The 27868-nt window shown below is 43.9% G+C and overlaps 1 protein-coding gene and 10 non-coding genes across 14 annotated transcripts in view; all 11 read right to left on the bottom strand.

The window, feature by feature from the left end:
• The window catches only part of LOC124010197 (anoctamin-8-like), a 37694-nt gene extending 12068 nt beyond the window's left edge, over positions 1-25626 (bottom strand). Inside the window, exons 1-14 of one of the 4 annotated variants that reach the window (XM_046322606.1) lie at positions 25102-25626; positions 19510-19620; positions 17973-18105; positions 12670-12808; positions 11216-11312; positions 10787-10903; positions 10471-10598; positions 9762-9923; positions 6122-6274; positions 5427-5553; positions 3084-3139; positions 2881-2955; positions 2108-2764; positions 1678-1869 (exon numbers count right to left, since the gene is read on the bottom strand). In XM_046322606.1, coding sequence (XP_046178562.1) covers positions 1678-1869; positions 2108-2764; positions 2881-2955; positions 3084-3139; positions 5427-5553; positions 6122-6274; positions 9762-9923; positions 10471-10598; positions 10787-10903; positions 11216-11312; positions 12670-12808; positions 17973-18105; positions 19510-19620; positions 25102-25180 — 2226 coding nt within the window. In that variant the 5' untranslated portion in view covers positions 25181-25626. The remainder of the gene's footprint in view (positions 1-1677; positions 1870-2107; positions 2765-2880; positions 2956-3083; positions 3140-5426; positions 5554-6121; positions 6275-9761; positions 9924-10470; positions 10599-10786; positions 10904-11215; positions 11313-12669; positions 12809-17972; positions 18106-19509; positions 19621-25101) is intronic. The other 3 variants (XM_046322603.1, XM_046322604.1, XM_046322607.1) reach the window with 3 other exon arrangements.
• trnak-cuu lies at positions 6633-6705 on the bottom strand. The gene has a single exon. It is a non-coding gene; the product is annotated as a tRNA-Lys (tRNA).
• Positions 7165-7237, bottom strand: trnak-cuu. Its single transcript has one exon. It is a non-coding gene; the product is annotated as a tRNA-Lys (tRNA).
• Positions 7345-7417, bottom strand: trnak-cuu. The gene has a single exon. It is a non-coding gene; the product is annotated as a tRNA-Lys (tRNA).
• Positions 7525-7597, bottom strand: trnak-cuu. The gene has a single exon. It is a non-coding gene; the product is annotated as a tRNA-Lys (tRNA).
• trnak-cuu lies at positions 7705-7777 on the bottom strand. The gene has a single exon. It is a non-coding gene; the product is annotated as a tRNA-Lys (tRNA).
• Positions 8232-8304, bottom strand: trnak-cuu. The gene has a single exon. It is a non-coding gene; the product is annotated as a tRNA-Lys (tRNA).
• trnak-cuu lies at positions 8412-8484 on the bottom strand. Its single transcript has one exon. It is a non-coding gene; the product is annotated as a tRNA-Lys (tRNA).
• trnak-cuu lies at positions 8592-8664 on the bottom strand. Its single transcript has one exon. It is a non-coding gene; the product is annotated as a tRNA-Lys (tRNA).
• trnak-cuu lies at positions 8772-8844 on the bottom strand. The gene has a single exon. It is a non-coding gene; the product is annotated as a tRNA-Lys (tRNA).
• On the bottom strand, positions 8952-9024 carry trnak-cuu. Its single transcript has one exon. It is a non-coding gene; the product is annotated as a tRNA-Lys (tRNA).
• Positions 25627-27868: the final 2242 nt, after the last annotated feature.

Here is a 27868-nt window from a genome sequence, read left to right as displayed (position 1 = left end):
ACACGTTTAAATGTTTTACTCACATCGGCCACAGAGATGGAGAGGGGTGGTTCATCCTGTTTGAGTTTCTGCTTATAAGACTGTAGGAGCAAGATGGCGTCGTGGTCGGATTTTCCGAAGGGTGGGGGAGGGATTTGTATGCATCACAGGAGTTAGAGTAGCAGTGATGTATTACACCCGTGCATAGTGCAATCAATATGCTGATAGAATTTAGGTAGCCTTGCTTTCAAATTTGCTCTATTAAAATCCTCAGCTACAATAAATGCAGCCTCAGGATATATGGTTCCAGTTTACATAGAGTCTAGTGAAGCTCCTTGAGGGCTGTCTTGGTATCTGCTTGAGGGGGAATGTACACAGCTGTGACGATAACTGATGAGGATTCTCTTGGGAGATAATATAGCCGGCATTTGATTGTAAGGAATTATAGGTCGGGTGAGCAGAAAGACTTGAGTTCCTGTATGTGGTTATTATTACACCATCTACCCAGAGAGGAGTTCTGTTGGCGTGATGCATGGAGAAGCTTGGTGGTTGAACTGATCCCGAGAGAGCCATGTTTCCGTGAAACAGATAATGTTACAATCTCTGATGTCTCTCTGGAAGGCAACCCTTGCTCGAATTTCATCTACCTTGTTGTCAAGAGACTGGATATTTGCGAGTAGTATAGCGATGTGCACGTCTATGGAACCTGACCTGGAGGTCGCTCCATCTGCGGCGCCGTTGTTCTAGGTCAGCTTCTGAGATTAGGTCCATTGTCCTGGGTGGTGGTCCGAACAGAGGATCCGCTTCGGTAAAGTCGTATTCCTGGTCGTAATGTTAGTAAGTTGACGTCGCTCTTATATCCAATAGTTCTTCCCGGCTGTATGTAATAAGACTTAAAATTTCGTGGGGTAACAATGTAAGAAATAATGCATAAAAAAAAAAATACTGCACAGTTTCCTAAGTACTCGAAGCGAGGCGACCATCTCTGTCGGCGCCATCTTGTTTTTCAGTATATTCACATAATTTAAACATACAGTATATAGATTTACATGGAGTGTATTGATGTCACTTGTTAAATCCACTTCAATCATTGTAGATGAAGGGGAGGAGACAACAGGTTAAAGAAGGATTTTTAAGCCTTGAGACAGTTGAGACATGGATTGTGTATGTGTGCTATTCAGAGGGTGAAAGGCAACACAAAAAGAAAAAAAAGTGCCTTTGAACGGGGTACCGTAGTTGGTGCCAGGCGCACATGTTTGTGTCAAGAACTGCAACGCGGCTGGATTTTTCACACTTAACTGTCCACCAGCCAACTTGACGCGACTGTGGGAAGCATTGGAGTCAACATGGGCCAGCATCCCTGTGGAATGCTTTCGACACCTTGTAGAGTCCATGACCAGATTAATTGAGGCTGTTCAGAGAGGGTGCAATTCATTATTTGGAAGGTGTTCTTAATGTTTTGTACACTCAGTGTAAATCTATATACTGTATGTCTAAATTATGTGAATATACTGTCTGTCCTGGGTTATTCCAGGATAAACTCATATTGGAGAGTAGGAGTGCTGACCTAGGATGATTTTTGCCATTTAGATCATAATGAATAGGATTATATGAACAAGGGGGGTCTGATTCTAGATCAACACTCCTACTGTGAAACATATTTTAAATACGGGCCCAGATGTGAGCGACCAAAATGACCTGCCACTGTCCAATGCTCTCCACCCTCTGGCCAAAGGGCCTCTGCAGGCCTGTGCAGAGCTTCAAGGCGTCACTCCGGATTTCGATGATGTTGTTGATGAGGGCCCACATGGCAGCCAGTGGAAAGGCGGAGGAGAAGAGCACCACGTAGCCAAACTGGATGAACATCTCCTGGTAGTCCTGCAGGGTGTCCTGTTGGGTCAGAGGTCAAAGGTATGAGGTCAAAGTCGCATAGTCACAAAGTCACATAGAATAGCATTTGTGTTTCAAATCACGCTTTACTTTAAATTTGAATGTACTGCTGCATGTACCAGCTACTAACACTAGCCAGAAATACTCTCCAAGTCCATTAAATTAAACTTAACACGTGTCCAATATAAACTGACAGCAGGTCAGGTGCATAACAACAGATCTGATGACTAAGACACACCTCATATGTCTGCATGCAGCTCTCAACCTCTGCTTGGCTGAGAATGACAGACTTGGGCTCATCAGGCGGGTCAATCCAGGACTTTGTTGCCTTTTTCTCTGGAATTGGTCTCTTCCATCTCTGACATACTAGCGTGTCATAGCCATTTGGTGGGGAGACACTAGTCTCCTTGGTCTCAGAGGACTCATAGGTGACAATGTCAGTGACTATCTCAAAGACGCTGGAAGGATCCATGCCCTCCTCCACCAACCTGGGACTGTCCTCCATGAAGCTGTCCTCTGGCTGGGTCGCCAAGGCAATGTCCCTGGCAACATGCACCTTCTCATTGAAGCTAATCTTCCGTTGCCTCAGTGTGTAATTTATGTCCCACTCTTCCTCTGTAAACCTATAGCCAGCTTTTAGATCTCCTCTCTTCTTCTGTTCTGTCTGTCCAGGAAGTGTGGCAGGGCCTTTGGGGCTTAGCAGGGACTGGATAGTCCATGAAGCCTGGGACTTTCCTAGAGCCAAGCGGCTGTATTTGAGCACTATGGCCTGGAGAATCTCCCACGCGACCTTGGGGGTAAATATTCCTAGTTTGTGATGCTCGTACAGATAAGGCTGGAGCACTTCCTTGATGTTCTGGAGGAACTGGCGCAGGATCAGGAGAGTGGCTAGCGTCTGTGAGGAGACAGTGTGAGGGATTCAGTTGCTATTCCTTGGGGATTTTTGTTGTTTGTTTGTTTGTTTGTTCAATCATGTTTTACCATTATCCAAATCTAATTGACAGATTTTACCTCCTTCAGTCGCTCCATGTCCTTGAGGTAGAATCCGATGTAGAAAAGGCTAAGGTAAGAATTGATGAACTCAAACTGCAAAATGAAGAGAAGGACTTTAAATCAGACATGGCATTTCTCAACATATACACAGAAGTGTTAGTCAATAATACAACCCCGTGAATAACAGTTAGTATGGTCGAAAGAAGAAATATCTAACTTACAAAAACCATTTTAATGATGAGATTATTCTCATAGGCACTCTGAAGTCTGTAGTTCTCTGTAAGAAAATAATACCAATCATCAAAAGACATTGCTCCATTTGATACTGATTACTGAACAAACCTGTGTGATCACTTTGTACAACACTACATACCTGGTTTGAGGAGTTAGCGAGGTGACTTTGGTCAATTTTTTGAGTTCAACTCGGGATATCCGGGGCTACAGAAGTGGCTCACATTTTAGACAGGTACATTTACATTTAACGATTCCTTCAGAACTAACCTGCTCCAGGGCAGGCTAACTCAGGGCTAACACTACTAATCCTGAATTAAATGCCTGAGCTGCAAGTTGAGGACCAATTGAAACAGGTTTCCTCCCTTTGACAAAGATTGCGTCATCGGCATCTTCATTTTAGGGAAAACGACTGATTTAAATATTGTTTCTGTGTGTGTTTAAGAAATAGTCTTGTTAAAATACTTAATGAAAATATGTTTATCGATAGGAATGGGGGAAAAAAGCACACATTAATAAGCACACCAAAGACGACATTAACAATAAGTAATAAAATAAAGACGGGACTTGTAAAAGCCTACTTCACACCAAAGACGGCATTAACCATAAGTAATCAAATAAAAGCCTACTTCACACCAAAAGCCTGCTAAATCTGCAAGACCACTTTTGTTAAATTTGGACTTCGGCACAAATGTGGCACTGAATCGCCCATGGATGTTTCAGCATTGTCTCAATGAAGAGTTCGGCATTCGACTAGCCACGTGCGACATGCACGCACAGTTTAAAGTCTGCTAGAGTTAGTGGCAGGCGGACGAGCAATATCCACCGTCAGTGGCGTAGCGGTGCCTGGAGAAGTATGTATACTCTAATTTTGCGAAAATAAATCCAAACGGCCCGCCCGGTGAAGGAAAGGCGCCCTGTGTGAAAAATTCGGAGAAACCGTGACATACTCTGAATGATCTAAAAGGATAAATCCCATATTGGTGTTTCACAGTCAGGCCAACCCAAGCTGTACTGAGCAAGAAGGCTAATAGTAAGAAGGCTAATAGTAGGCCCACTATTGAAATATATAAATGAGGCTGTGAACTGAGTCAGAAATTCACAGGTTTCAGATTTGTCTTTTTTTTCTTCTGGTTTTCCCTCTCAAAAAAGTCACACTTTTATTCATAGAAAAACAACAAATTGCACATTTTAAGTCCACAACAATGCTTAAACCACATCAGGTGACCACTTTTGAGGTCTGGGAAAAATCTGAGCTATTACATTTTTTGTGTGTTTTGTTACCCTTTTATTCAAGTGTGCAGGCACCTAGCACTGTTGTTTGGTTAGCGGTGTTTCAGTAGCGCACATGAAATGGAGTTTGCAAAACAAATGGCCACTGTATTGATGGAAATAATCACGATATTATTCTGCCAGGTACTAGGTAATAGGCTACTTTATAGCTAGTTAACATTTAACTGAGAAGATTTTTGTGAAAGCCTTTCCATCTACCCGAAGACAGTTAGGCCTATCATTAGCGCCAATATATTTTTTTCTGTTCCTTAGTTGTTTGAAACATGGACATTTTACTTCATATTGTGAGGCATGTCTTACCTTGTTTCAAAGTAGCCAAAAACTGATCATAGGAATGTTGAGGGATTTAAAAAAAACACTTCCTCATATGCGCTCTCCTGTTCTATTGGTTTTCAAATCAACTTTCTTGTCTATTGTCTAGCAGCTAAAGGCATTATCCTCATCACAGTATTTAGCAAACCATGATAGTTGTTGCATCTTTAGATCTCCCCTCTTTCTAAAATTCAAACAGATATTTCCATCTCTGTCCATGAAACCGCTTGCTTGCGGTGAGCATTTTAGAACAGTGTTTTCCTACAAATTGCATTTTGGAACCATATTAATTTATACGCCGTGTACCTCCACATCACTAATTTGATACCCATCAGTGGGGATTAAGAAATGAGTATATGCAATGCCGACTGAAAGAATAGTGGGTATGTGGCGTATACCTACGTATAGCCTCCACTACACCATCGTCCACAGTCGTAATACAGATGAAAAGCTAACTGAAGCTGGTTATCTTTTGAAAACCCTGAGTAGATCTGGCTTGCATCGTAGTATACCCCTCTGATGAGATCAAAGCCAGTGTTCTTAAAGCATCTCAGACTAAGAGTGCTGATCTAGGAACAGTTTTGCCTTGCATATTATAATGAATAAGATTACATGGACAGGGAGGGACCTGATCCTAGATCCGTACTTCTATTCTGAGATGGGTGCTCACTGTTCCAATCATTCCGCACCTGTTGCTGATATGAATGAATCTCAGCTGCACAGCTTACCCATATAATTGAGCCAATGGGCGATCTTCCTATACACCTCATCACATACAGTCACAACGATGGCCAGCAACATTTTAGGAATGAATCTTGTGATACTGGGTAACTCCTTAATTTCCATCACAAACTCCTAGAAAAAAAGGAGATAAACCACAACATGGGCATTTTGAATTACAGAAAGACAGGTTAATTAACACTGCAGCCATTATCTTTTATCTTAAAAGTGCCTACTCCTCAAAAGTTAATGGGTTTGCATGTGATTTAAATGGGATAGTGTATTTAAATGGGGCGGCAGGTAGCCTGGTGGTTAGAGTGTTGGGAAGGCAGGTAGCCTAGTGGTTAGAGCATTGGGCCAGTCACTGAAAGGTTGCTAGATTGAATCCCTGAGCTGACAAGGTTAAAAAAATCTGTCATTCTGCCCCTGAACAAGGCAGTTAACCCACTGTTCCTAGACTGTCATTGCCTCGTTAAAAGAAAAAAAATCTCTGTAAAAAATATTTTAAAAAGCACTAATCGTACCTGACATTAACACTACCAAGTGCTTTGACGAAAGGAGCTCCCCTCTAAACGTGTCAGCAATACATATTATTAACGGGAATTAAGCTGCCACCCTGAACCTTCTTCTTTCACCGGACCGTGTTTGATGATCATGACTTTTGGGAATGAGGCTATTTCCTGTTGACTTCGCTGTTTCTTACCTGCATCTCCAGACAGACGAGCATGGCCAAGAAGACGAAGCAGAGACAGAGGAGACAGATGGGGAGGCTGACCATCCACCTGAACATTGTCCTCTTCCAGGGTGGGTAGTATAACTCCTCACAGCCTGTTATTGGACTGCACCGCTTCACACCCTGCACACAGAGATACAGGCTTCGTCGAGCACCAACTACAATGCTTGCGCCCAGACTGGGGCTTGAACCCACAACCCTGAGACTAAGAGTCGCTTTACTGAGTGAGCTAGCTCCGCCTTTATAAACCACAGGAGGCATATGTCCCCCAAAAGATAAGACAGTAGTTGAGAAGCGGCTAACACATTACAGTACAACGTGGGGCTCGAACCAACAACCCTGAGATGAAGAGTCCCACACGAGCAAGCCAGGCCTGATAGCAACAGTGGCAACGGCCTGTTTAGAAACCACAGGAGGCATGTGTCCCCCCCCAAAGATCCAATGGTAGTTGAGAAGATCAGGACCGCCAGCTAAAACATTTCGCCCAACGTGGGGCTCGAACCCACGACCCTGAGATTAAGAGTCTCATGCTCTACCGACTGAGCTAGCCGGGCCTGATAGCAACAGTGACCTGTTTAGAAACCACAGGAGGCATGTGTCCCCCCAAAGACCTAATGTTAGTTGAGAAGATCAGGACCGCCAGCTAAAACATTTACGCCAAACGTGGGGCTCGAACACACAACCCTGAGATTAAGAGTCTCATGCTCTACCGACTGAGCTAGTCGCGCTTGATAGCAACAGTGACAACGGCTTGTTTAAAACCATAGGAGGCATGTGTCCCGCCAAAGACGAAATGGTAGTTGAGAAGATCAGGACCGCCAGCTAAAACATTTACGCCCAACGTGGGGCTAGAACCCACGACCCTGAGATTAAGAGTCTCATGCTCTACCGACTGAGCTAGCCGGGCCTGATAGCAACAGTAACAACTGCCCGTTTAGAACTCTCAGGAGGCATGTGTCCCCCCAAAGACACAATGGTAGTTGAGAAGATCAGGACCGCAGCTAAAACATTTACGTCCAACGTGGGGCTCGAACCCACGACCCTGAGATTAAGAGTCTCATGCTCTACCGACTGAGCTAGCCGGGCTTGATAGCAACAGTGACAACAGCCTGTTTAGAACTCTCAGGAGGCATGTGTCCCCCCAAAGACACAATGGTAGTTGAGAAGATCAGGACCGGCAGCTAAAACATTTACGTCCAACGTGGGGCTCGAACCCACGACCCTGAGATTAAGAGTCTCATGCTCTACCGACTGAGCTAGCCGGGCTTGATAGCAACAGCGACAACAGCCTGTTTAGAAACCACAGGAGGCATGTGTCCCCCCAAAGAACACATGGTAGTTGAGAAGATCAGGACCGGCAGCTAAAACATTTACGCCCAACGTGGGGCTCGAACCCACAACCCTGAGATTAAGAGTCTCATGCTCTACCGACTGAGCTAGCCGGGCCTGATAGCAACAGTAACAACTGCCCGTTTAGAACTCTCAGGAGGCATGTGTCCCCCCAAAGACACAATGGTAGTTGAGAAGATCAGGACCGGCAGCTAAAACATTTACGCCCAACGTGGGGCTCGAACCCACGACCCTGAGATTAAGAGTCTCATGCTCTACCGACTGAGCTAGCCGGGCTTTTTAGCAACAGTGACAACAGCCTGTTTAAAACCATAGGAGGCATGTGTCCCCCCAAAGAACACATGGTAGTTGAGAAGATCAGGACCGGCAGCTAAAACATTTACACCCAACGTGGGGCTCGAACACAGGACCCTGAGATTAAGAGTCTCATGCTCTACCGACTGAGCTAGCCGGGCCTGATAACAACAGTGACCTGTTTAGAAACCACAGGAGGCATGTGTCCCCCCAAAGACAAAATGGTAGTTGAGAAGATCAGGACCGCCAGCTAAAACATTTACGCCCAACGTGGGGCTCAAACCCATGACCCTGAGATTAAGAGTCTCATGCTCTACCGACTGAGCTAGCCGGGCCTGATAACAACAGTGACCTGTTTAGAAACCACAGGAGGCATGTGTCCCCCCAAAGAACACATGGTAGTTGAGAAGATCAGGACCGGCAGCTAAAACATTTACGCCCAACGTGGGGCTCGAACCCACGACCCTGAGATTAAGAGTCTCATGCTCTACCGACTGAGCTAGCCGGGCCTGATAGCAACAGTAACAACTGCCCGTTTAGAACTCTCAGGAGGCATGTGTCCCCCCAAAGACACAATGGTAGTTGAGAAGATCAGGACCGGCAGCTAAAACATTTACGCCCAACGTGGGGCTCGAACCCACGACCCTGAGATTAAGAGTCTCATGCTCTACCGACTGAGCTAGCCGGGCTTGATAGCAACAGTGACAACGGCCTGTTTAGAAACCACAGGAGGCATGTGTCCCCCCAAAGATCCAATGGTAGTTGAGAAGATCAGGACCGCCAGCTAAAACATTTACGCCCAACGTGGGGCTCGAACCCACGACCCTGAGATTAAGAGTCTCATGCTCTACCGACTGAGCTAGCCAGGCCTGATAGCAACAGTAACAACTGCCCGTTTAGAACTCTCAGGAGGCATGTGTCCCCCCAAAGACACAATGGTAGTTGAGAAGATCAGGACCGGCAGCTAAAACATTTACGCCCAACGTGGGGCTCGAACCCACGACCCTGAGATTAAGAGTCTCATGCTCTACCGACTGAGCTAGCCGGGCCTGATAGCAACAGTAACAACTGCCCATTTAGAACTCTCAGGAGGCATGTGTCCCCCCAAAGACACAATGGTAGTTGAGAAGATCAGGACCGGCAGCTAAAACATTTACGCCCAACGTGGGGCTCGAACCCACGACCCTGAGATTAAGAGTCTCATGCTCTACCGACTGAGCTAGCCGGGCCTGATAGCAACAGCAACAACTGCCCATTTAGAACTCTCAGGAGGCATGTCTCCATGCCCCACCCCTTGGAATTCACACAACACTCTCCAAGCCTAGAGCTCATATTACTTATCACTGTAGACCCGTAAATTCTGGCCCTGGAACAACCCTGGAAAAGCTACTTGAGGCTGGTGATGGAATTTGTACTCTGGCCATAGTCCTGAAGGAACCAAACAGCACTGGTAGTAATCTAAGGCTGTGATTCAAACTAAGGTGTGTTGTAGAGCGCTATCGACAATACGTCTTTTAAATGCAATGTTCCCACAGCAGATGTCGGCTCAATCGGAAAGTACCTTTAAATGTCAATGGCTCTACAATACGCCACAGATTGAATCTCGGACTAATCTCCAGATCTAAAGTATTGCGTAATTGGCCCGCTGCTCGATCAAGTTCTGGGTCCAAACATTTTAAGAGAAGAGATGAAGAGATGCTAGAACAAGGAGCGGAACCAGAACGAGGAGCTCCCCCCTCTCTCTTTGCACGTTACATCCCGAATGTTCCACCCCCTTCCAAAATTCGAAAGATTCTAACACCTTTGAAATCACGATATGTCCAAATAACCAGTGACTTCTGTTCCTTAGCCCACATTCCTTCCCGACAGATTCTACGGTACCAGCTATGTTTACATAGATCTGTCCATGAGAGATTCATCTCAGCCTAACTCTGAAATGAGTAGGATGCAATAATAGGACACTCACCCGAAACTGGCGACGGGGCTCCTCAAGGGGCTCGGCGGGGGTGTCCAGTGTTCCCCACATGTGTGCCAGCTCGGCCTCTCTCCGCTTCCATCTCTCCAGGAAGAGCGTCGCCCACACCACGTTGAAAAGGGCAAACACTACACAGCAGATGTCCTGGCTGGTCTGTTCGGGAGTGGGTGAGCCACATGAGATACATACAAAAACACAAGGACCTTTGTACAGTAACTCAAAAGAACAAAGGGACTGTATCATTTTACATTGAAGTCATTTCGCAGACGCTCTTAATCCAGAGCGAATTAGATGAGCAATTAGGGTCAAGTGCCTTGCTCAAGGGTACGTCGACAGATTTGCCACATTGTCGGCTTGGGGAATTAAGAGCTGTGGCGGGGGATACATTTTGGAAGTATCGGCCAACACATCCATGTTTTGTTACATGCTGTTTCATGCAGTGATTGTGAAAAGAAACACCTACACATATTCCCACAATAGGTGAGTCATTTGTATTGTATAACTGTGAAATCCCATTTAGCTACATTTAGCCTAATCCACGATCTGTTTGTGCTATCTTGCCAACTCCTACGTCACTGTCACTGGCAGATTAGGTAGTAGGCTGAACTACATTGTGTATGATACATTAGTTACCGTATATTGACAGGTTTATTGGCCAGTGTGTGGTCTCCATTGAGGCATGTGATGCTGGATCACCTACCTGGTCAGCCTCTGCCAGGATCCACATCAGGAAGCCAACGACGGCAGGGTACAGCATGGAGTTGGTGTAGAAGCCCAGCCAGGCAAAGTACATGCCGATTTTCACCCCAAAGTAATCACAGACGTCATCTAACACACAGGGATCAGCAGCCACGGACCAACAACATGGACAAAAGACAGACAAAATGGGTTATTAATGGTTTCAGCTAGTGAATGATCATTTGAAGAAATGTGCATCTTTCCATTGATGTTGCATTTGTAGCGCAGATAATTGCAACAATAAGTAATGCTGTATTGTCTCAACAGTTGCTGCTCACCCAAAGGCTGTCTCTCACAGACAGCTTGGACCCATGACGTCATCAGCTGACTGAGGATCCGTTGCTCATGTAGAGGAAACACTTGACAGATTACTCCTCTGGCCACCAGTTCTGGAACTATAATAACAAGTGAATGCCATTTATCAGATGATTTTATCCATTGCAACTGACAGTCATATGAGTGCATATTTTAAAAACCTTTTTAAAAACCTTTTTAACGTATGTGTGGTCAGAGCTCCCTATCGTGACGTTTCAAACTCTACCAACTGAGCAATAGAGGAATACATTATTCATGTCCATACTCTCCAAGGATATTTAAACGTTTGAGATCAATCAACATAGTTATCAGTCAATAATGAAGCAGTCTTACTGTATATGTTGTCATGCTGTAGAGAAAGGGATTGATGAAATACAAAAATAACAGTTTACTGATTGGTTGTCCCTCCAGGAAGTGGATGTTGTGAAGGACCGCCCCTGGTTTGGCACGTAGGTTATCCAGCCAGTACTTGATGATACTCTGACGCTCCTAAAGACAAGGTAAGAGTGGAACAACCACATAGATAATATAATAATAATAATATATGCCATTTAGCAGACGCTTTTATCCAAAGCGACTTACAGTCATGTGTGCATACATTCTACGTATGGTAGATTAAGGGATCAAGGTAAAAGTCAGCAACAGGACAAAGTATGTGGACACCCCTAGACATTAGTGGATTCGGCTATTTCAGTCACACCCGTTGCTGACAGGTGTATACAATCAAGCACACAGCCATGCAATCTCCATAGACAAACATTGACAGTAGAATGGCCTAACTGAAGAGCTCAGTGACTTTCAACGTGGCACTGTCATAGGATGCCACCTTTCCAACCAGTCAGTTTATCAAATTTCTGCCCTGCTAGAGCTGCCGCGGTCAACTGTAAGTGCTGTTATTGTGAAGTGGAATCATCTAGGAGCAACAATGAAGTGGTAGGTAGGCCAGACAAGCTCACAGAACCGGACCGCCGAGTGCTGAAGCGCCTAGCACGTAAAAATCATCTGTCCTCGGTGGCAGCACTCACTACCGAGTTCCAAACTGACTCTGGAAGCAATGTTGCACAAGAACTGTTTGTCGGAGGCTTCATGAAATGGAAGATTACCATACACAATGCCAAGCATGGGCTGGAGTGGTGTAAAGCTCGCCACCATTGGACTCTGAAGCAGTGGTCAAACGTTCTCTGGAGTGATGAATCACGCTTCACCATCTGCCGGTCTGATGGACGAATCTGAGAACGCTACCTGCCCGAATGCGTAGTGCCAATTGTAAAGTTTGGTGATGGAGGAATAATGGTCTGGGGCTGTTTTTCATGGTTCGGGCCCCTTAGTTCCGGTAAAGGAAAATCTTAATGTTACAGCATACAATAACATTCTAGACGATTCTGTGCTTCCAACTTTGTGGCAACAGTTTGGGGAAGGCCCTTTCCTGTTTCAGCATGACAATGCACCAAGCGAGGTCCATACAGAAATGGTTGTCGAGATTGTTGTGGAAGAACTTGACTGGTCTGCACAGAGCCCTGACCTCAACCCCATCGAACACCTTTGGGATGAATTGGAACACCAACTGCGAGGCAGGCCTAATTGCCCAACATCAGTGCCCGACCTCATTAATGCTCTTATGGCTGAATGGAAGCAAGTCCCCACAGCAATGTTCCAACATCTAGTGGAAAGCCTTCCCAGAAGTGTGGAGGCTGTTGTAGCAGCAAAGGGGGACCAACTACATATTAACACCCATGATTTTGGAATGAGATGTTCAACGAACAGGTGTCCACATACTTTTGGATATTATGTGTATATCGGAGATGTTTAAATATGTTTGCAGATTATGGCCATAACGGATACAAACCTGTGAGGTGAAAAAGATCAATTCGCTCTCTATGTTCTCATAGATGTTATCTTCCTCACAGGAAAACCTGCGTGTTCCACCTCCGTACTGTGGTTTCACCACTTTGTGCATTCCCAACAGCTCTGCACCACGCAGCAAGCTGAGGAGAAATGGAGGATGGGGGGGGGGATTAGGATTTCAGCGGGTTAGATATTGCCTTTAATTAACAGTCCTGTTTCAGTCTCTATTTACCGAGCCTGATCCCACATCTGACTTTGCTTGTATGGCCAACTCCTCCTATGGTCATTGTGATACCAAACGTTGCGACACAGAACTAAAATACCTGGAACCAGGTCACTATTTACGAATTTGATGTTTACGAATGATGTGGTAATGATGTGAGTACGTCGGCTGCCAAATAGCGGTGCTTGTTTCAAACAATTACACAGAAACAAAATAGTACTTATTAGGTCATTATCAAGTTTTCAAGTTTTAATGTCATACGCACAAGTACAGTGAAATGCCTTTCTTGCAAGCTAACCCCAACAATGCAGTAATCAATCTCAATGTAGCACTAAAAATGACATACCGTAGAACACACAAGAGAAAAAAAAGAAGAAATGAGAAGAACACGAGAAAGCAAGTAAGCATACTGTACAGTATGTCCATAGGGGCACAGGGGCATACTATACAGTATGTCCATAGGGGCACAGGGGCATACTATACAGTATGTCCATAGGGGCACAGGGGCATACTATACAGTATGTCCATAGGGGCACAGGGGCATACTATACAGTATGTCCATAGGGGCACAGGGGCATACTATACAGTATGTCCATAGGGGCACAGGGGCATACTATACAGTATGTCCATAGGGGCACAGGGGCATACTGTACAGTATGTCCATAGGGGCACAGGGGCATACTGTACAGTGCCTTCTGAAAGTATTCAGAACTATTCACTAAGAGACCCTGTGAGTTAGCAGACCCGCACTGTGTATCATAGATACAGGGGCCAGATGATTCTCTGAGGCGAAACGCCATTCAATTAAATTCAGCAGGTGACACAAAAGCAAATCAAATCAAATTGTATTGGTCACATACACATGGTTAGCAGATGTTATTGCGAGTGTAGCGAAATGCTTATGCTTCCAGTTCCGACAGTGCAGTAATAACCAACAAGTAATCTAACTAACAATTCCAAAACTACTGTCTTATACACAGTGTAAGGGGATAAAGAATATGTACATAAAGATATATGAATGAGTGATGGTACAGAGCAGCATAGGCAAGATGCAGTAGATGGTATAGAGTACAGTATATACATATGAGATGAGTTTTTTCCCAACAACTACCTAATACACACACAGGGGTGAATGAGAATATATACAAATACAGTTGAAGTCGGAAGTTTACATACACCTTAGCCAAATAGCCAGTTTTTCACAATTCCTGACATTTAATTCAAGTAAAAATTTGAGTAAAGAATCCCTGTCTTAGGTCAGTTAGGATCATTTTAAGAATGTGAAATGTCAGAATAATAGTAGAGAGAATAATTTATTTCAGCTTTTATTTATTTCATCACATTCCCAGTGGGTCAGAAGTTTACATACACTCAATTAGTATTTGGTAGCGTTGCCTTTAAATTGGTTAACTTGGGTCAAACGTTTCAGGTAGCCTTCCACAAGCTTCCCACAATAAGTTGGGTGAATTTTGGCCCATTCCTCCAGACAGAGCAGGTGTAACTGAGTCAGGTTTGTAAGCCTTGCTCGCACACACTTTTTCAGTTCTGCCCACACATTTTCTATAGGATCGAGGTCAGGGCTTTGTGATGGCCACTCCAATACCTTGACTCTGTTGTCCTTAAGCCATTTTGCCACCCCAACCCTAACCCTAACCCTAACCCTTTGGAAGTATGCTTGGGATCATTGTCCATTTGGAACACCCATTTGCGACCAAGCTTTAACTTCCTGACTGATGTATTGAGATTATGCTTCAATATGTCCACTTCATTTTCCTCCCTCATGATGCCATCTATTTTGTGAAGTGCACCAGTCCCTCCTGCAGCAAAGCACCCCCACAACATGATGCTGCCACCCCGGTGCTTCACGGTTGGGATACTGTTCTTCGGCTTGCAAGCCTCAACACTTTTTCCACCAAACATAACAATGGTCATCATGGCCAAACAGTTCTATTTTTGTTTCATCAGACCAGAGGACATTTCTCCAAAAAGTACAATCTTTGTCACCATGTGCAGTTGCAAACCGTAGTCTGGCTTTTTTATGGCGGTTTTGAAGCAGTGGCTTCTTCCTTGCTGAGCGGCCTTTCAGGTTATATCGATATTGGACTTGTTTTACTGTGGATATAGATACTCTTGTACCTATTTCCTCCAGCATCTTCACAAGGTCCTTTGCTGTTGTTCTGGGATTGATTCACACTTTTCACACCAAACTGCGTTCATCTCTAGGAGACAGAATGCGTCTCCTTCCTGAGCGGTATGACGGCTGCGTGGTCCCATGGTGTTTATACTTGCGTACTATTGTTTGGACAGATGAACGTGGTACCTGCAGGCGTTTGGAAATTGCTCCCAAGGATGAACCAGAGTTGTGGAGGCTGATTTATTTAGATTTTCACATGATGTCAAGCAAAGAAGCACTGATTTTGAAGGTAGGCCTTGAAATACATCCACAGGTACACTGCCAATTGACTCAAAGGATGTCAATTAGCCTATCAGAAGCTTCTTAAGCGATGACATAATTTTCTGGAATTTTCCAAGCTGTTTAAAGGCACAGTCAACTTAGTGTATGTAAACTTCTGACCCAGTGGAATTGTGATACAGTGAATTACAAGTGGAATAATCTGTCTGTTAATAATTGTTGGAAAAATTGCTCATGTCATGCACAAAGTAGATGTCCTAACCGACGTGCGAAAACTATAGTTTGTTAACAACGAATTTGTGGAGTGGTTGAAAAATTAGTTTTAATGACTCCAACCTAAGTGTATGTAAACTTCGTACTTCAACTCTAAGTATATGGATGAACGATGGCCGAGCGGCATAGTCAAGGTGCAATAGATGGTATAAAATACAGTATTTACATGTGATATGAGTAATGTAAGATATGTAAACATTATTAAGGTGCCGTTATTTAAAGTGGCATTGCTTAAACACTGGAGGTCCTCGCTGCCACTCAGAAGCGTCATGCCCATAGGGGCGCAGGGGCATGTAATACAGTGCCTTCGGTAAGTATTCAGACCCCTTGACTTTTTCCACATTTTGTTAAGTTACAGCCTTATTGTAAAATTGATTAATGCCATCTTGCTGTGGGGGAACCAGCCCAAATCTCTCCGGGTACTCATCAACTCTGGGGCCGATGAGAGCTTTGTGGATGCTACCATGGAGTCCGAGCTAGGAATTCCCACTCAGCCCCTCTCCATTCCCATGGACATTAGAGCGTTGGACGGGCACTCTATAGGCCGGGTCACCCACAATCACCACCCCATCAACCTACGTGTGTCAGGGAACGACAGCGAGAGAATCCAATTTCTGCTTAAGTCTCCTCATGGTCCCATTGTATTGTAAGGTAAGGGAATATTTATGTTGTAATTTTGTATTTCTGTTGACTCCAACATAGCGGAGAAATATTGTTACGTCTGAGCGCCGTCTCAGATTATTGCATGGTAGGCTTTTTCCGTAACGTTAAAAAAAATGTGACACAGCGGTTGCATTAAGAACCAGTGTATCTTTTTAATTATATGTAGAACATGTGTCTTTAGTCAAAGTTTATGATGAGTATTTCTGTTATCTGGCGTAGTATTCTATAATTCCTCCGGACATTTTGGAGAATTTTCTGAACATGGCGTCAATGTAAACCGAGATTTATGGATATAAAATGCATATTATCGAACAAAACATAAATGTACTGTGTAACATGTCATATGACTGCCATCTGATGAAGATTTTCAAGAGGTTAGTGAATTATTTTCTTTTTTAATCCTGCTTTTGTGATTTTATCTTTTGTGGTACAAAATGGCTACGTTTTGTCTTTGTTTTGGTGGTGGTCTAAGATAAATATATGCTGTATTTTCGCCGTAAAACGTTTTAAAAATCTGACACGCTGGGTAGATGAACAAGGTGTTTATCTTTCATTTGAGGTATTGGACTTGTTAATGTGTGGAGGTTAAATATTTCTACGCATATTTTTGCATTCCCTGCGCCCCCGTTTCAGCTGAACGGGGGGGGGGTGTAAGTTCCTGTAGGGGAACCCATTGGCTTAACAAGTTAATTAAGTCTCCTCATGTTCCCATTGTATTGGGATTATCTTGGCTTCTTCCCTCTGCTGGTGCCAACATGGTCTGGAGCCCATCCTGCCACTCTCATTGCTTGAAGTCAGCGCAGCCTGCCCATGGGACGTCTTCCTGGCGGCTCGGAAGTTGCCCCGGACGTCTCCGCCGTTCCCGCGGAGTACCAGGACCTCTCGGAGGTGTTCGGTAAGCCATTTGGCCTTATCAACGCCCTTGCTGTGTTCCAGGTTCTGGTGAATGATGTTCTCTGTGACATGTTGATCAGGTTTGTCTTCATCTACCTCAACGACATCCTCGTTTTCTCCCGCTCCTCCCAAGAACACGTGCTCCACGTCCGACAGGCCAATCGGAGAACCAGCTTTTTGTGAAAGCAGAGAAGTGCGAATTCCATCGCTCCACCATCCCCTTCCTGGGTTACATCATCGCTGCAGGGAGTGTACAGATGGATCCCGGGAAGGAGCGTGCAGTGGTGGATTGGCCCCAGCCTACATCCAGAGTGCAACTGCAACGTTTCCTGGGATTTGCCAACTTTTATCTCCGCTTTTTCCCGGGGTTACAGCACCCTGGCTTTTCCCCTGTCTGCACTCACCTCTCCCAAGGTTCTATACCTTATGGACTCTGCTCTGGATTACTGACCTCTGTCTGCCCTTGACCTGTCATTTTGCCTGCCCCCTGTTCTAGTAATAAACTTTTGTTACTTCGACACTGTCTGCATCTGGGTCTTCTCCTGAAATGTGATAGTATGTGAGTGCGTGTGCGTGTGTCAATATAAATGTGTGTGCATGTGGTGTGTGCGTTGGAGTGTCAGTGTGCAAGAGTGTGTAGAGTTCTGTGAGTGTGTAGAGTCCTGTGAGTGTGTAGAGTCCTGTGAGTGTGTAGAGTCCTGTGAGTGTGTAGAGTCCTGTGAGTGTGTAGAGTCCTGTGAGTGTGCAAAGAGACCGTGCAAAAGGGTCAGCTCAGATAGTTAACATATAACCATTTCATTTTTGACAAAAATGTCAGGTCAGAAGTGGGATATCTTACTTCTCGAATGTGCTTGTAATGCAGAACGCATATCCCTGTGTGTGTTGATGCTGTCTGATCTGGATTTTAGCTTGTGGGATTCCCAGTCGGATATGGTTCAGCAGCCATAGCAAGGTGTGGTCATCTATGGTGTCTACAAAAAAAAAAGAAATGGTCAGTTTCTAGATCAGCTTTTGCATTCATTTTATGTAGGAGCCCATTTCCATGCATTAATATTGAACCTGTCGCAATTGCGTGACCGTTTTTTTTTTACACATTAAATTCTTGTCATTCATCAGACAGTCTTGGAGCCACTTAATGAGTGTATTCACATAAGGATGTTGAAACAACGACATTCTCCAGAGCTTGGCAGAAGTAGCAGCAGTAACCGTGGGAGGACGGATCCATTGGACAGGTCAATCCAATCAAATGAGATAAACACCTGAGAGTCTATGGGGCAAGGCACCACTGAATTAATGTCATCCCTTCTAGCAGGAATAAGTCAAATAATTCATATCCAATTTTGATCCATGTTGGAAACTTGGTTTGACTTTGATTACTGAAATTGATCCATGTGTAGCATGCATTCCCACAGCATGTGCAGAATCCTAGAGTACCTTACTCTGTAATAAACATACAGGTAATGCAGGGCTGCCCAACCATCTTCCTGGAGATCTACTGTCCTGTAGGTCTTCAGCCCAACCCTCCTATTGGAGATCTACTGTCCTGTAGGTCTTCAGTCCAACCCTCTTATTGGAGATCTACTGTCCTGTAGGTCTTCAGTCCAACCCTCTTATTGGAGATCTACTGTCCTGTAGGTCTTCAGCCCAACCCTCCTATTGGAGATCTACTGTCCTGTAGGTCTTCAGTCCAACCCTCTTATTGGAGATCTACTGTCCTGTAGGTCTTCAGTCCAACCCTCTTATTGGAGATCTACTGTCCTGTAGGTTTTCAGTCCAACCCTCTTATTGGAGATCTACTGTCCTGTAGGTCTTCAGTCCAACCCTCTTATTGGAGATCTACTGTCCTGTAGGTTTTCAGTCCAACCCTCTTATTGGAGATCTACTGTCCTGTAGGTCTTCAGTCCAACCCTCTTATTGGAGATCTACTGTCCTGTAGGTTTTCAGTCCAACCCTCTTACTGGAGATCTACTGTCCTGTAGGTTTTCAGTCCAACCCTCTTACTGGAAACCTACAGGACAGTAGATCTCCAGTAAGAGGGTTGGACTGAAAACCTACAGGACAGTAGATCTTCAGTCCAACCCTAATTTAGCATATCTGATTCAGCTATTTAAAGTCTTGTTGGGCAGCTAATTAGTAGAATCAGGTCTGTTAAATTAGCGTTGGACTGAAAAACCACAGGAAGGTAGATCTCCAGGAAGAGGGTTGGGCAGCCCTGAGGTAATGGATGTGATTCAGTATTCCCCGTGAACTGTTTCATGTCACGTCTCCGAGTGATTGGCTCATTGCCCACAATGGCTAATAAGATTCCCATCTACATTTCCCATCATGATTGAGGGGACTGAACCATAGAAGATGAATGTGGCGATTAAGTGTACCTGAGAATGTCATTAGGATATCACAGTCTTCCGTGGGAACCATTTTCAGCCAGGATTTATGGGACATGATGTACCGTCTGGCCTGCGAGAGGCGTTTCCCAAACAATTTGTCTAAAGGGGGAGAGGTAGAAGGGAGGAGAGAGAGGGCAAAGGGGGGATGCATAGACAGATGGAGGGTAAGAACAGTTCTCATCAGTGCCGTGTAGTGGGGAAAGAGGTGACAGAAGGAGAGACGGAGGATTCTGCCAAAGTGCCAAATCCTCACGGCCAGCTTTGTCACTTTTCTGACTCGTCAACAAGGCCAAAGCAGTTTGTTACTCCTTTCTCTCCTCAGACAATTTGAAATGCGCACAGATCATCCCAAATCGTGAAAGAATCAGAAATGACATTTTTCTACATTTGCACAGGGCTTGTGCAATTCAAGTAGCTTCCTGCGCAACAGAACACGAGGCTCACCATTACATAAACACCAAACAAGTGTTTACTCCACTAAGCTGCAGTACTTGTATGGTAGCTTTTGAAAACTGCTCTTGAAAACCAACCACCACGTGGGAGGTACAAACCACAGGCTCCGACTTAATCAGGTCAAAGGGCAGGATCAACAATGAGAATCTGGAATGCTCTTGTCAGCGCATTTACCTACTGAAGTGGGGATCTCACTCATACGTCACCTACTACTGGCATGAGAAGTAGTCCTCTAACCTTCCTCGCCCATTCCCTCTCTCCTGTTCTCTCTCACACGCATACAGACACCCACAAACACCACTGAGCTGCAGTGGGTGAGCCTTGTGTATAGCTTGTGCAGTGAAAAGCATCTTGTCACTCTAACAGGGCGCCACTGTAAGGGCTTGTGTTCTGAACAACATGCAGTACTCGATCCTTCCCCTTTCTTGCACAACCACATCTTATACTTTTATCTTCACTGCCAAGTTACAATGTTTAAACCAATGACAGCTCCATACCCGGGACTTTTAGTGCTGGTACTGTTAAGGGACTACACTACACTGAACAAAAATATAAACGCAACATGTAAAGTGTTGGTCCCATATTTCATGAGCTGAAATAGAAGATCCCAGAAATGTTCCACACGCACAAAAAGCTTATTTCTCTCAAATTTTGTGCACAAATTTGTTTACTTCCTAGTTATTGAGCATTTCTCCTTAGCCAAGATAATCCATCCCCCTGACTGGTGTGGCATATCAAGAAGCTGATTAAACAGCATGAGCATTACACAGGTGCAGCTTGCGCTGGGGACAATAAAAGGCCATTCTAAAATGTGCAGTTTTGTCACACAAGCCAATGCCACAGATGTCTCAAGTTTTGAGGGGGCGTGCAATTGGCATGCTGACTGCAGGAATGTCCACCAGAGCTGTTGCCAGAGAATTTAATGTTAATTTCTCTACTATAAGTCGCCTCAAACATAGTTTTAGAGAAGTTCGCAGTACATCCAACCGGCCTCACAACCGCAGACCATGTTTTTTTAATGGTATCTGTGACTAACAGATGCATATCTGTATTCCCAGTCATGAGAAATCTGTAGATTAGGTAGGGCCTAATGAATTTATTTCAATTTACTGATTTCCTCATATGACCTGTAAATTGTTGCATGTTGCATTTATATTTTTGGTTCAGTATAGTAGCAGCACGTAAAACAGCAAATATAGACAACGTAACTTTGTGATTGTACCTACTACGGCTGTCCCCAACTAATTAACCTAGAGTCATATGTTCTTTCAACCAAATGATTGGTCGAAATGTTAAAACGTGTATTTTTCCGTATATAGACATATCCTATGTGTTTTTTTTGTGTTTTTTTTTGTGTGTGTTTAAAAAAAATAATGCTTCTTGTCACAACACCCACTTAACCCGGAAGCCAGCCGCACCAATGTGTCGGAGGAAACACCATGTACCTTGCTACCGTGTCAGCGTGCATTGCGCACGGCCTGCCACCAGAGTCGATAGAGCGCGATGGGACAAGAACATCCCTGCCGGCCAAACCCTCCCCTAAACCAGGGAGACACTGGGTCAATGTAAACAACACTATAAATATGATAAGCGCACCAGATAATCTGTTGTAATGTTTTTACCCACCCAAAATCTTTAACCTTTATTACAGCAAAACTTAAAAACAGTTGAATGCAATTTCCGAAATTGAACGGTTTATTTATTATTTACGCAAATTATTCAAACTAAACTTCTTGATTTTATTTCAAATATGGAATGACTCATATGGTGTGTGATGACACGAATGAAGGAATGACTGATTGACACAGTAGCCTATATAAGTATTGAAATATAGGCGTAAGTAAGTTACGATACAAAGACTAAACACGATGCGCTCTTTGGCCTATACTAAGCCTAATGATAATGACATGACTTATTATTATAATGACAGTCATAATAGTAGTAACAACAATAAGAAGGAGATCAAGAAAAAGTAATGTTATTATTATAAAAATACTTTTTCTGACTATTTGGAAGAGCGTAAACAACACTAAATACATTCAAAGGAATACCAGAGAGGCTGTTCTAATGGGAAAAAAATGTGTAAAGCCTTTATTACAGCATTTCAAAGATTAAAATCAGACGAATTTGTGAAAATGTTTATCCGACATGTTGTGGGTGCGTGAGTCTTGGTGCTCACGGAATCAGTAGGCTATTAAACAAACACTCAATCAGAAGCAGGATCTGTCTTATTTCTGTAGATATATATGTATGATTTATAAAGCCAGACACATTTAACAGTTAGGAATTGATTATACATCTAATTAAGTTGGCGTTTCCTCTCTCCTCTCACTTTTCTTAGACAATTAAGACAAGTGCTGTTTTCTCGTCTCCTAACTCCGCTGCTGCCTCCGCTGCATTGTTCTCAACAGTATATGCAGGTTAACGTTGCTATTTATTATGCACATAGCAACATGTTCTAGGAAAAGGCGCCAATTCAACTGCGCACTGACGTTTCAGAACTGCAGACAGCGACCGATATCCAACGCGGGATGAAGTGAATTTGTTATAGGGTAGCCAGGTGGTTAGAGCATTAGACTAGAAACCGAAAGGTTGCAAGTTCAAATCCACAAACTGACAAGGTACAAATCTGTCGTTCTGCCCCTGAACAGGCAGTTAACCCACTGTTCGTAGGCCGTCATTGAAAATAAGAATTTGTTCTTAACTGACTTGCCTAGTTAATTAAAGGTAAAATCTATATTTTATTTTTATTAGTGTTGCACCATTGTTCTTATGTAATATAACCATATACAATTTCAGTTGCACATGTCTTAGTAATGGACTGTGTCATCCCCACGGCCTCCTCAATGGATTAGTCCAGGTGCGAATCAGATAGATGTCTTGTACACCATGAAATTATTATTATTTTTGCTACTGCTCGACTAAAGAAATCTTGGTCGACCAAACAGCCTATCGACCAAACAATTGATCAGTCGACTAAATGGGGTCAGCCCTAGTACCTACGGCCTTTACTATGGTGATATTTTCCTAACCAAAGCTTTCATTTGAAGACCAATTCAATTTTGCCCAACTTTGATAATTGTGTGTGTGTGTGTGTGTGTGTGTGTGTGCGTGCGTGTGCGTGTGCGTGTGCGTGTGTGTGTGTGTGTGTGTGTGTGTGTGTGTGTGTGTGTGTGTGTGTGTGTGTGTGTGTGTGTGTGTGTGTACTGAATGGAGAATACTTTAGTCTAACAGTAACATTTTTTTTACAAATGCAGCCCAAAGCCTTTAAAATGGGCTGTCCACTCATCCAATAGCACATTGGGCCCCTATTCATATCCTAGATCAGTGATCCTACTCCGAGATGCTTTATGAATACAAGCTCTGAGCATCACCTCATTAACCCTCATCACCCCAGTAATTATTTTCAATTACCTCATTGCTCATAGTCTTCCCCCACATTGCTAGATAACAGTGACAGCTAGGCATTGGCAGCAGAACACTTCAAGAATATAATATCTTCAATTACAGATGATTGGATTCTTATCTACCCACCTCCATCTCCAAATTCACAGAAAGGCCAAATCCTGTGCCATACTGTTTTCCTCTGCTGCTCTTTGAGGACTTTCTTCAACCATTGCAAGAAATACCAGTCAGTCAGCTCTCACCTCCACCACATAGTTGTGACAGAATAGGCTAAACAAAAGGAAGTGCAGTAAAATGTGTCTGTGATGTTCTCGCCTTGACATCTTCATGATATGTCACCAATTGTGTCCTGAGTATATGTTCACTGGTACTGTAAACACTTGAAGATTAGGCTGTGTGTGTTCACTGGTAGAGGGGAATGGGGTAAGGGGGATACCTAGTCAGTTGTCCAACTGAATGTATTCAACTGAAATGTCTTCTGCATTTAATCCAACCCCTCGACATCCACGTCTTTGGTGCCCGGGGAACAGTGGGTTAAACTGCCTTGCTCAGGGGCAGAACGACAGATTTTTACCTTGTCAGCCCGGCAGGTAGCCTAGCTAACCAGTAGGCTACCTGCCACCACAGTAAACACATGCAGAGTAGGCTGTGTGTTCGGTTGTTTCAGTTGAATGTAAACGGTAAAGATGCACTATGCAGGAATCGCTATGTAATTTCCTGGTTGCTAAAATTCTAATAGTTTGCCTAATTTCAGTTTATGTGACAAAACAAGCAAGTATAGTGTACAACGGTGTTCCTCAAAATCTGTCCTGGATATTGCAGCTTTAAGTATAGGCCTACAAAAATGTGGACTTGGAAGACATGTGTGTGGTTGCTTAATGTTATGCACAATGCAGTTTTTCAGAAGAACAAAGTTGTAATACAATAACCACTGTAGGCTACTAAAATCCAACATTAAATATTTAGTTTTTAATCTTACAGTTTCTGTTTAAAGGAACTGTCCAGTGTTTCCAGATTTCTATGAAATATGACCTATAATTAATCGTATACCGGTCATTAAAAATATTCATGCAATTAGAGCGCTGATTGGCCAGCTCCCTAGGAGGATGACATCATCCTCTGTGAGGAAATATCAAACATTTTTAAACAGTCTGTTTGAGATACAAGTTTGAGGTTGGGCTTTTGAAGTGTTTTTCCCCTCACATTTATGCTTTGGCCACAAATAGGAGTATAGGATTAGTCAACAACATTATTTGTGTATGATTTAACAGAATATTCACTTTTAAAAGTGAGATTTTTACTGGACAGTTACTTTACTTTGACATCTAGACAACTGAAATAAATAATTAACATCTAGTATTTATCAAAATACAAAGGCTACATTAAAACAATATAATGAATGGAAATGCGGTTGTACAAAAGCCAGCACAGCCGTAACTTGGCCCTTCTCATTCTCATTGGAATACGCACGATGTTATAGGTCACGATGCACTACCAAATCAATAAAACATGTGGCATGAAAGATGAAAGGTGAAGGCTAAACTATAGGATTAACCGCGAAAGGCTGGGGTCAATTGCATGTTTCGTGAATGTATGAGAATACGGCATCATAGTTTACCACCACAAATATTATCATTGATAATAATCCCCTCTGTAACCATCGATCTCAAATTTACGCACCCCGTCACGACGACAAAATGCTGTGTTCCTCAAAACACTTACCCAGTACACCTGACGACATTGAAGATATTTGCTCTTGCTTAGTTATCTTGTCCTCTTCGGTGGGCACTGTGTTCTCCATCCTCTCCCCTGCACTGTCGCTGTCTGCGGTGCAGTTGTGTTTACAGAGGCGGCGATAATAGGTGCCGCACGCTCACGTCATAAGTATGGTGCATGAATTCACTGTCAAGTGCAGGTCCTGTGCTGGAAAGACAGCACTGCAACTATGGAAGATGATGTTCCATTTGTTCCATGAACAAATTTGGGGATACCCGCCTACCCTACCCGATGATGGACTGCACACGCCAGTCTTCCTTGAATGAGCAGTGAATAAGGAGGTAGGAGGTCGACACGAAGTCCCGTCCAATATAGTGTAACGACCCTGGGTTTATAAGCGCGGAAATCGAACCTGCCGCATGAGCATGTTTTTGCGGCACAGTCGATAGCGCGCCGGACCTGGGGCTAGAAGACAACTGATGGTGGAGCTACAGCAAAGGTGGATCTCTTCTTGCTTTGCAATATCTGTCGTCAATGATGCAGTGATAACAAATATATCAATATCGGCTCTTACCTTCCATTGGAGTGGAGTAAAACATTATGCGAGGTGGTTTTGTGACGTGAAAGGGCTATAAAAAGGGCATCTTATATTGCGACTCCATCCATCATGTAGGCTAGACATAACATAAAAGGTTATCTGTGTTGTAGCCTACATTCAGGTATTTGATTCATGCATCACAGACAATTTGCTACTTATTGAATATTCTGAATGTACAGTGCGTTCAGGAAAGTATTCTAACCCATTGACTTTTTCCACATTTTGTTACTTTACAGTCTTATTCTAAAATGGATTAAATCGTTTTTTCCACTCACCAATCTACACACAATACCTCACAATGACAAAGGAAAAGCAGGTTTTTAGACATTTTTGCAAATGTATAACCCCCCCCCACCCCGGAAATATCACATTTACATAAGTATTCAGACCCTTTACTCAGTACTTTCTTGAAGCACGTTTGACAGCAATTACAGCCTCAAGTCCTCTTGGGTGTGACGCTACAAGCTTGGCACACCTGTATTTGGGGAGTTTATCCCATTTATCCAATCTCTGCAGATTTTTGGATGGGGAGCATCGCTGCACAGCTATTTTCAGATCTATCCAAAGATGTTCGATCGGTTTCAAGTCCAGGCTCTCACTGGGCCACTCAAGGACATTCAGAGACTTGTCCCGAAACCACCCCTGCGTTGTCTTGGCTCTGTGCTTAGGGTCAAAGGTGAACCTTCGCCCCCAGTCTGTGGTCCTGAGTGCTCCGAAGCAGGTTTTAAATCAAGGATCTCTCTGTACTTTAGTCCGTTTATCTTTCCCTCTATCCTGACTATTATCCCAGTCCCTGCCGCTGAAAAACCTCCCCACAGTTCCCTGACCAAGGCCCTTCTCCCCCATTGCTCAGCTTGGCCGGGCGGCCAGCTCTAGGAAGAGTCTTGGTGGTTCCAAACTTCTTCCATTTAAGAATGATGGAGGCCACAGTGTTCTTGGGGACCTTCAACGCTGCAGAAATGTTTTGGTACCCATCCTCAGATCTGTGAACTGGCTTCTCAAGTTCTCAAGCTCAACGACTTTTCCGTTGAAAAACACTTTTTCCTTCAAGTTAGTGGAAATGCTATGGGCTCCAAATTGGCCCCTAATTATGTGTTATATGTGTGCTATTTTGAGCAAAAGTTTATCTGTGATGAGACCAGGATCCCTTACTTCTGCATGATCCTCAAATGATTCAGGTATATTGATGATATTCTCTCTGTGTGGATTGGCACTGAACAAGAACTCCATGCATTCACTTCCTGTTTGAACAGCATGAACTCTGACCTGAAGTTCTCTATTGAATATGACCACGAGCGGGTCCATTTCTTGAACATGTGGAATAGAGGTTGCTAATTGGGAACTTTATCGCCACTCTATATCAGAAAGAGACTGGTAGTTACAAGGTAGCGCTCATTTTAGTGCCCTTGAAAGAGGGTTACCCAAGAGCAAGGTAGCGCTCATTTTAGTGCCCTTGAAAGAGGGTTACCCAAGAGCAAGGTAGCGCTCATTTTAGTGCCCTTGAAAGAGGGTTACCCAAGAGCAAGGTAGCGCTCATTTTAGTGCCCTTGAAAGAGGGTTACCCAAGAGCAAGGTAGCGCTCATTTTAGTGCCCTTGAAAGAGGGTTACCCAAGAGCCAGTTCTATAGGCTCAGACTTGTGTGTCATTCGACAAAGGACTTGATTGATAACGCTGTCAACGTGAAACAAACGTTTTCTGGACAGGTTTATAGGCTCATTGCGGAAGATGCGTAGTGCGCTTGAAAGCCAGGATATACTAAACCTGGCCAGGATATACTAAAACAAAATGTGTTAAAACTTCTAAGGAGTTCTACTACTTGCATATCTACATTCACCCGCAAAGTCTGTTTGATTAAAAACATAGTAATGAAGCACTGGCATATGCTCACCTCAGACCCAGAGCTCGGCCAGGAATTCAAGGAACCCCCCTTTAATTGTCTACAAACGGGGCTCCAATCTTCGCAGTAGACTAGTCAGAGCCAGCTTCAACATGGGCTCTAAACAAACCGTCCTTTTACTCCACCGAGAGATGTAAACTACCCTTATGGCAATTGTGCTCAGTGCAACAGAACCGAAAAAGTATCAGTTCTGACACCCAAGGTCTGGATACAGTGTTAAAGGCGTGATCACATGCAACACAACACGTTTGATTTACACCCTGTTTGTGACAACATG

Source organism: Oncorhynchus gorbuscha, linkage group LG22 (genome assembly GCF_021184085.1).
Source record: "Oncorhynchus gorbuscha isolate QuinsamMale2020 ecotype Even-year linkage group LG22, OgorEven_v1.0, whole genome shotgun sequence".
Taxonomy (NCBI): domain Eukaryota; kingdom Metazoa; phylum Chordata; class Actinopteri; order Salmoniformes; family Salmonidae; genus Oncorhynchus; species Oncorhynchus gorbuscha.
The sequence above is the reverse complement of the archived record's forward strand: the minus strand, read 5'-3'. Positions and strand labels throughout refer to the sequence as shown.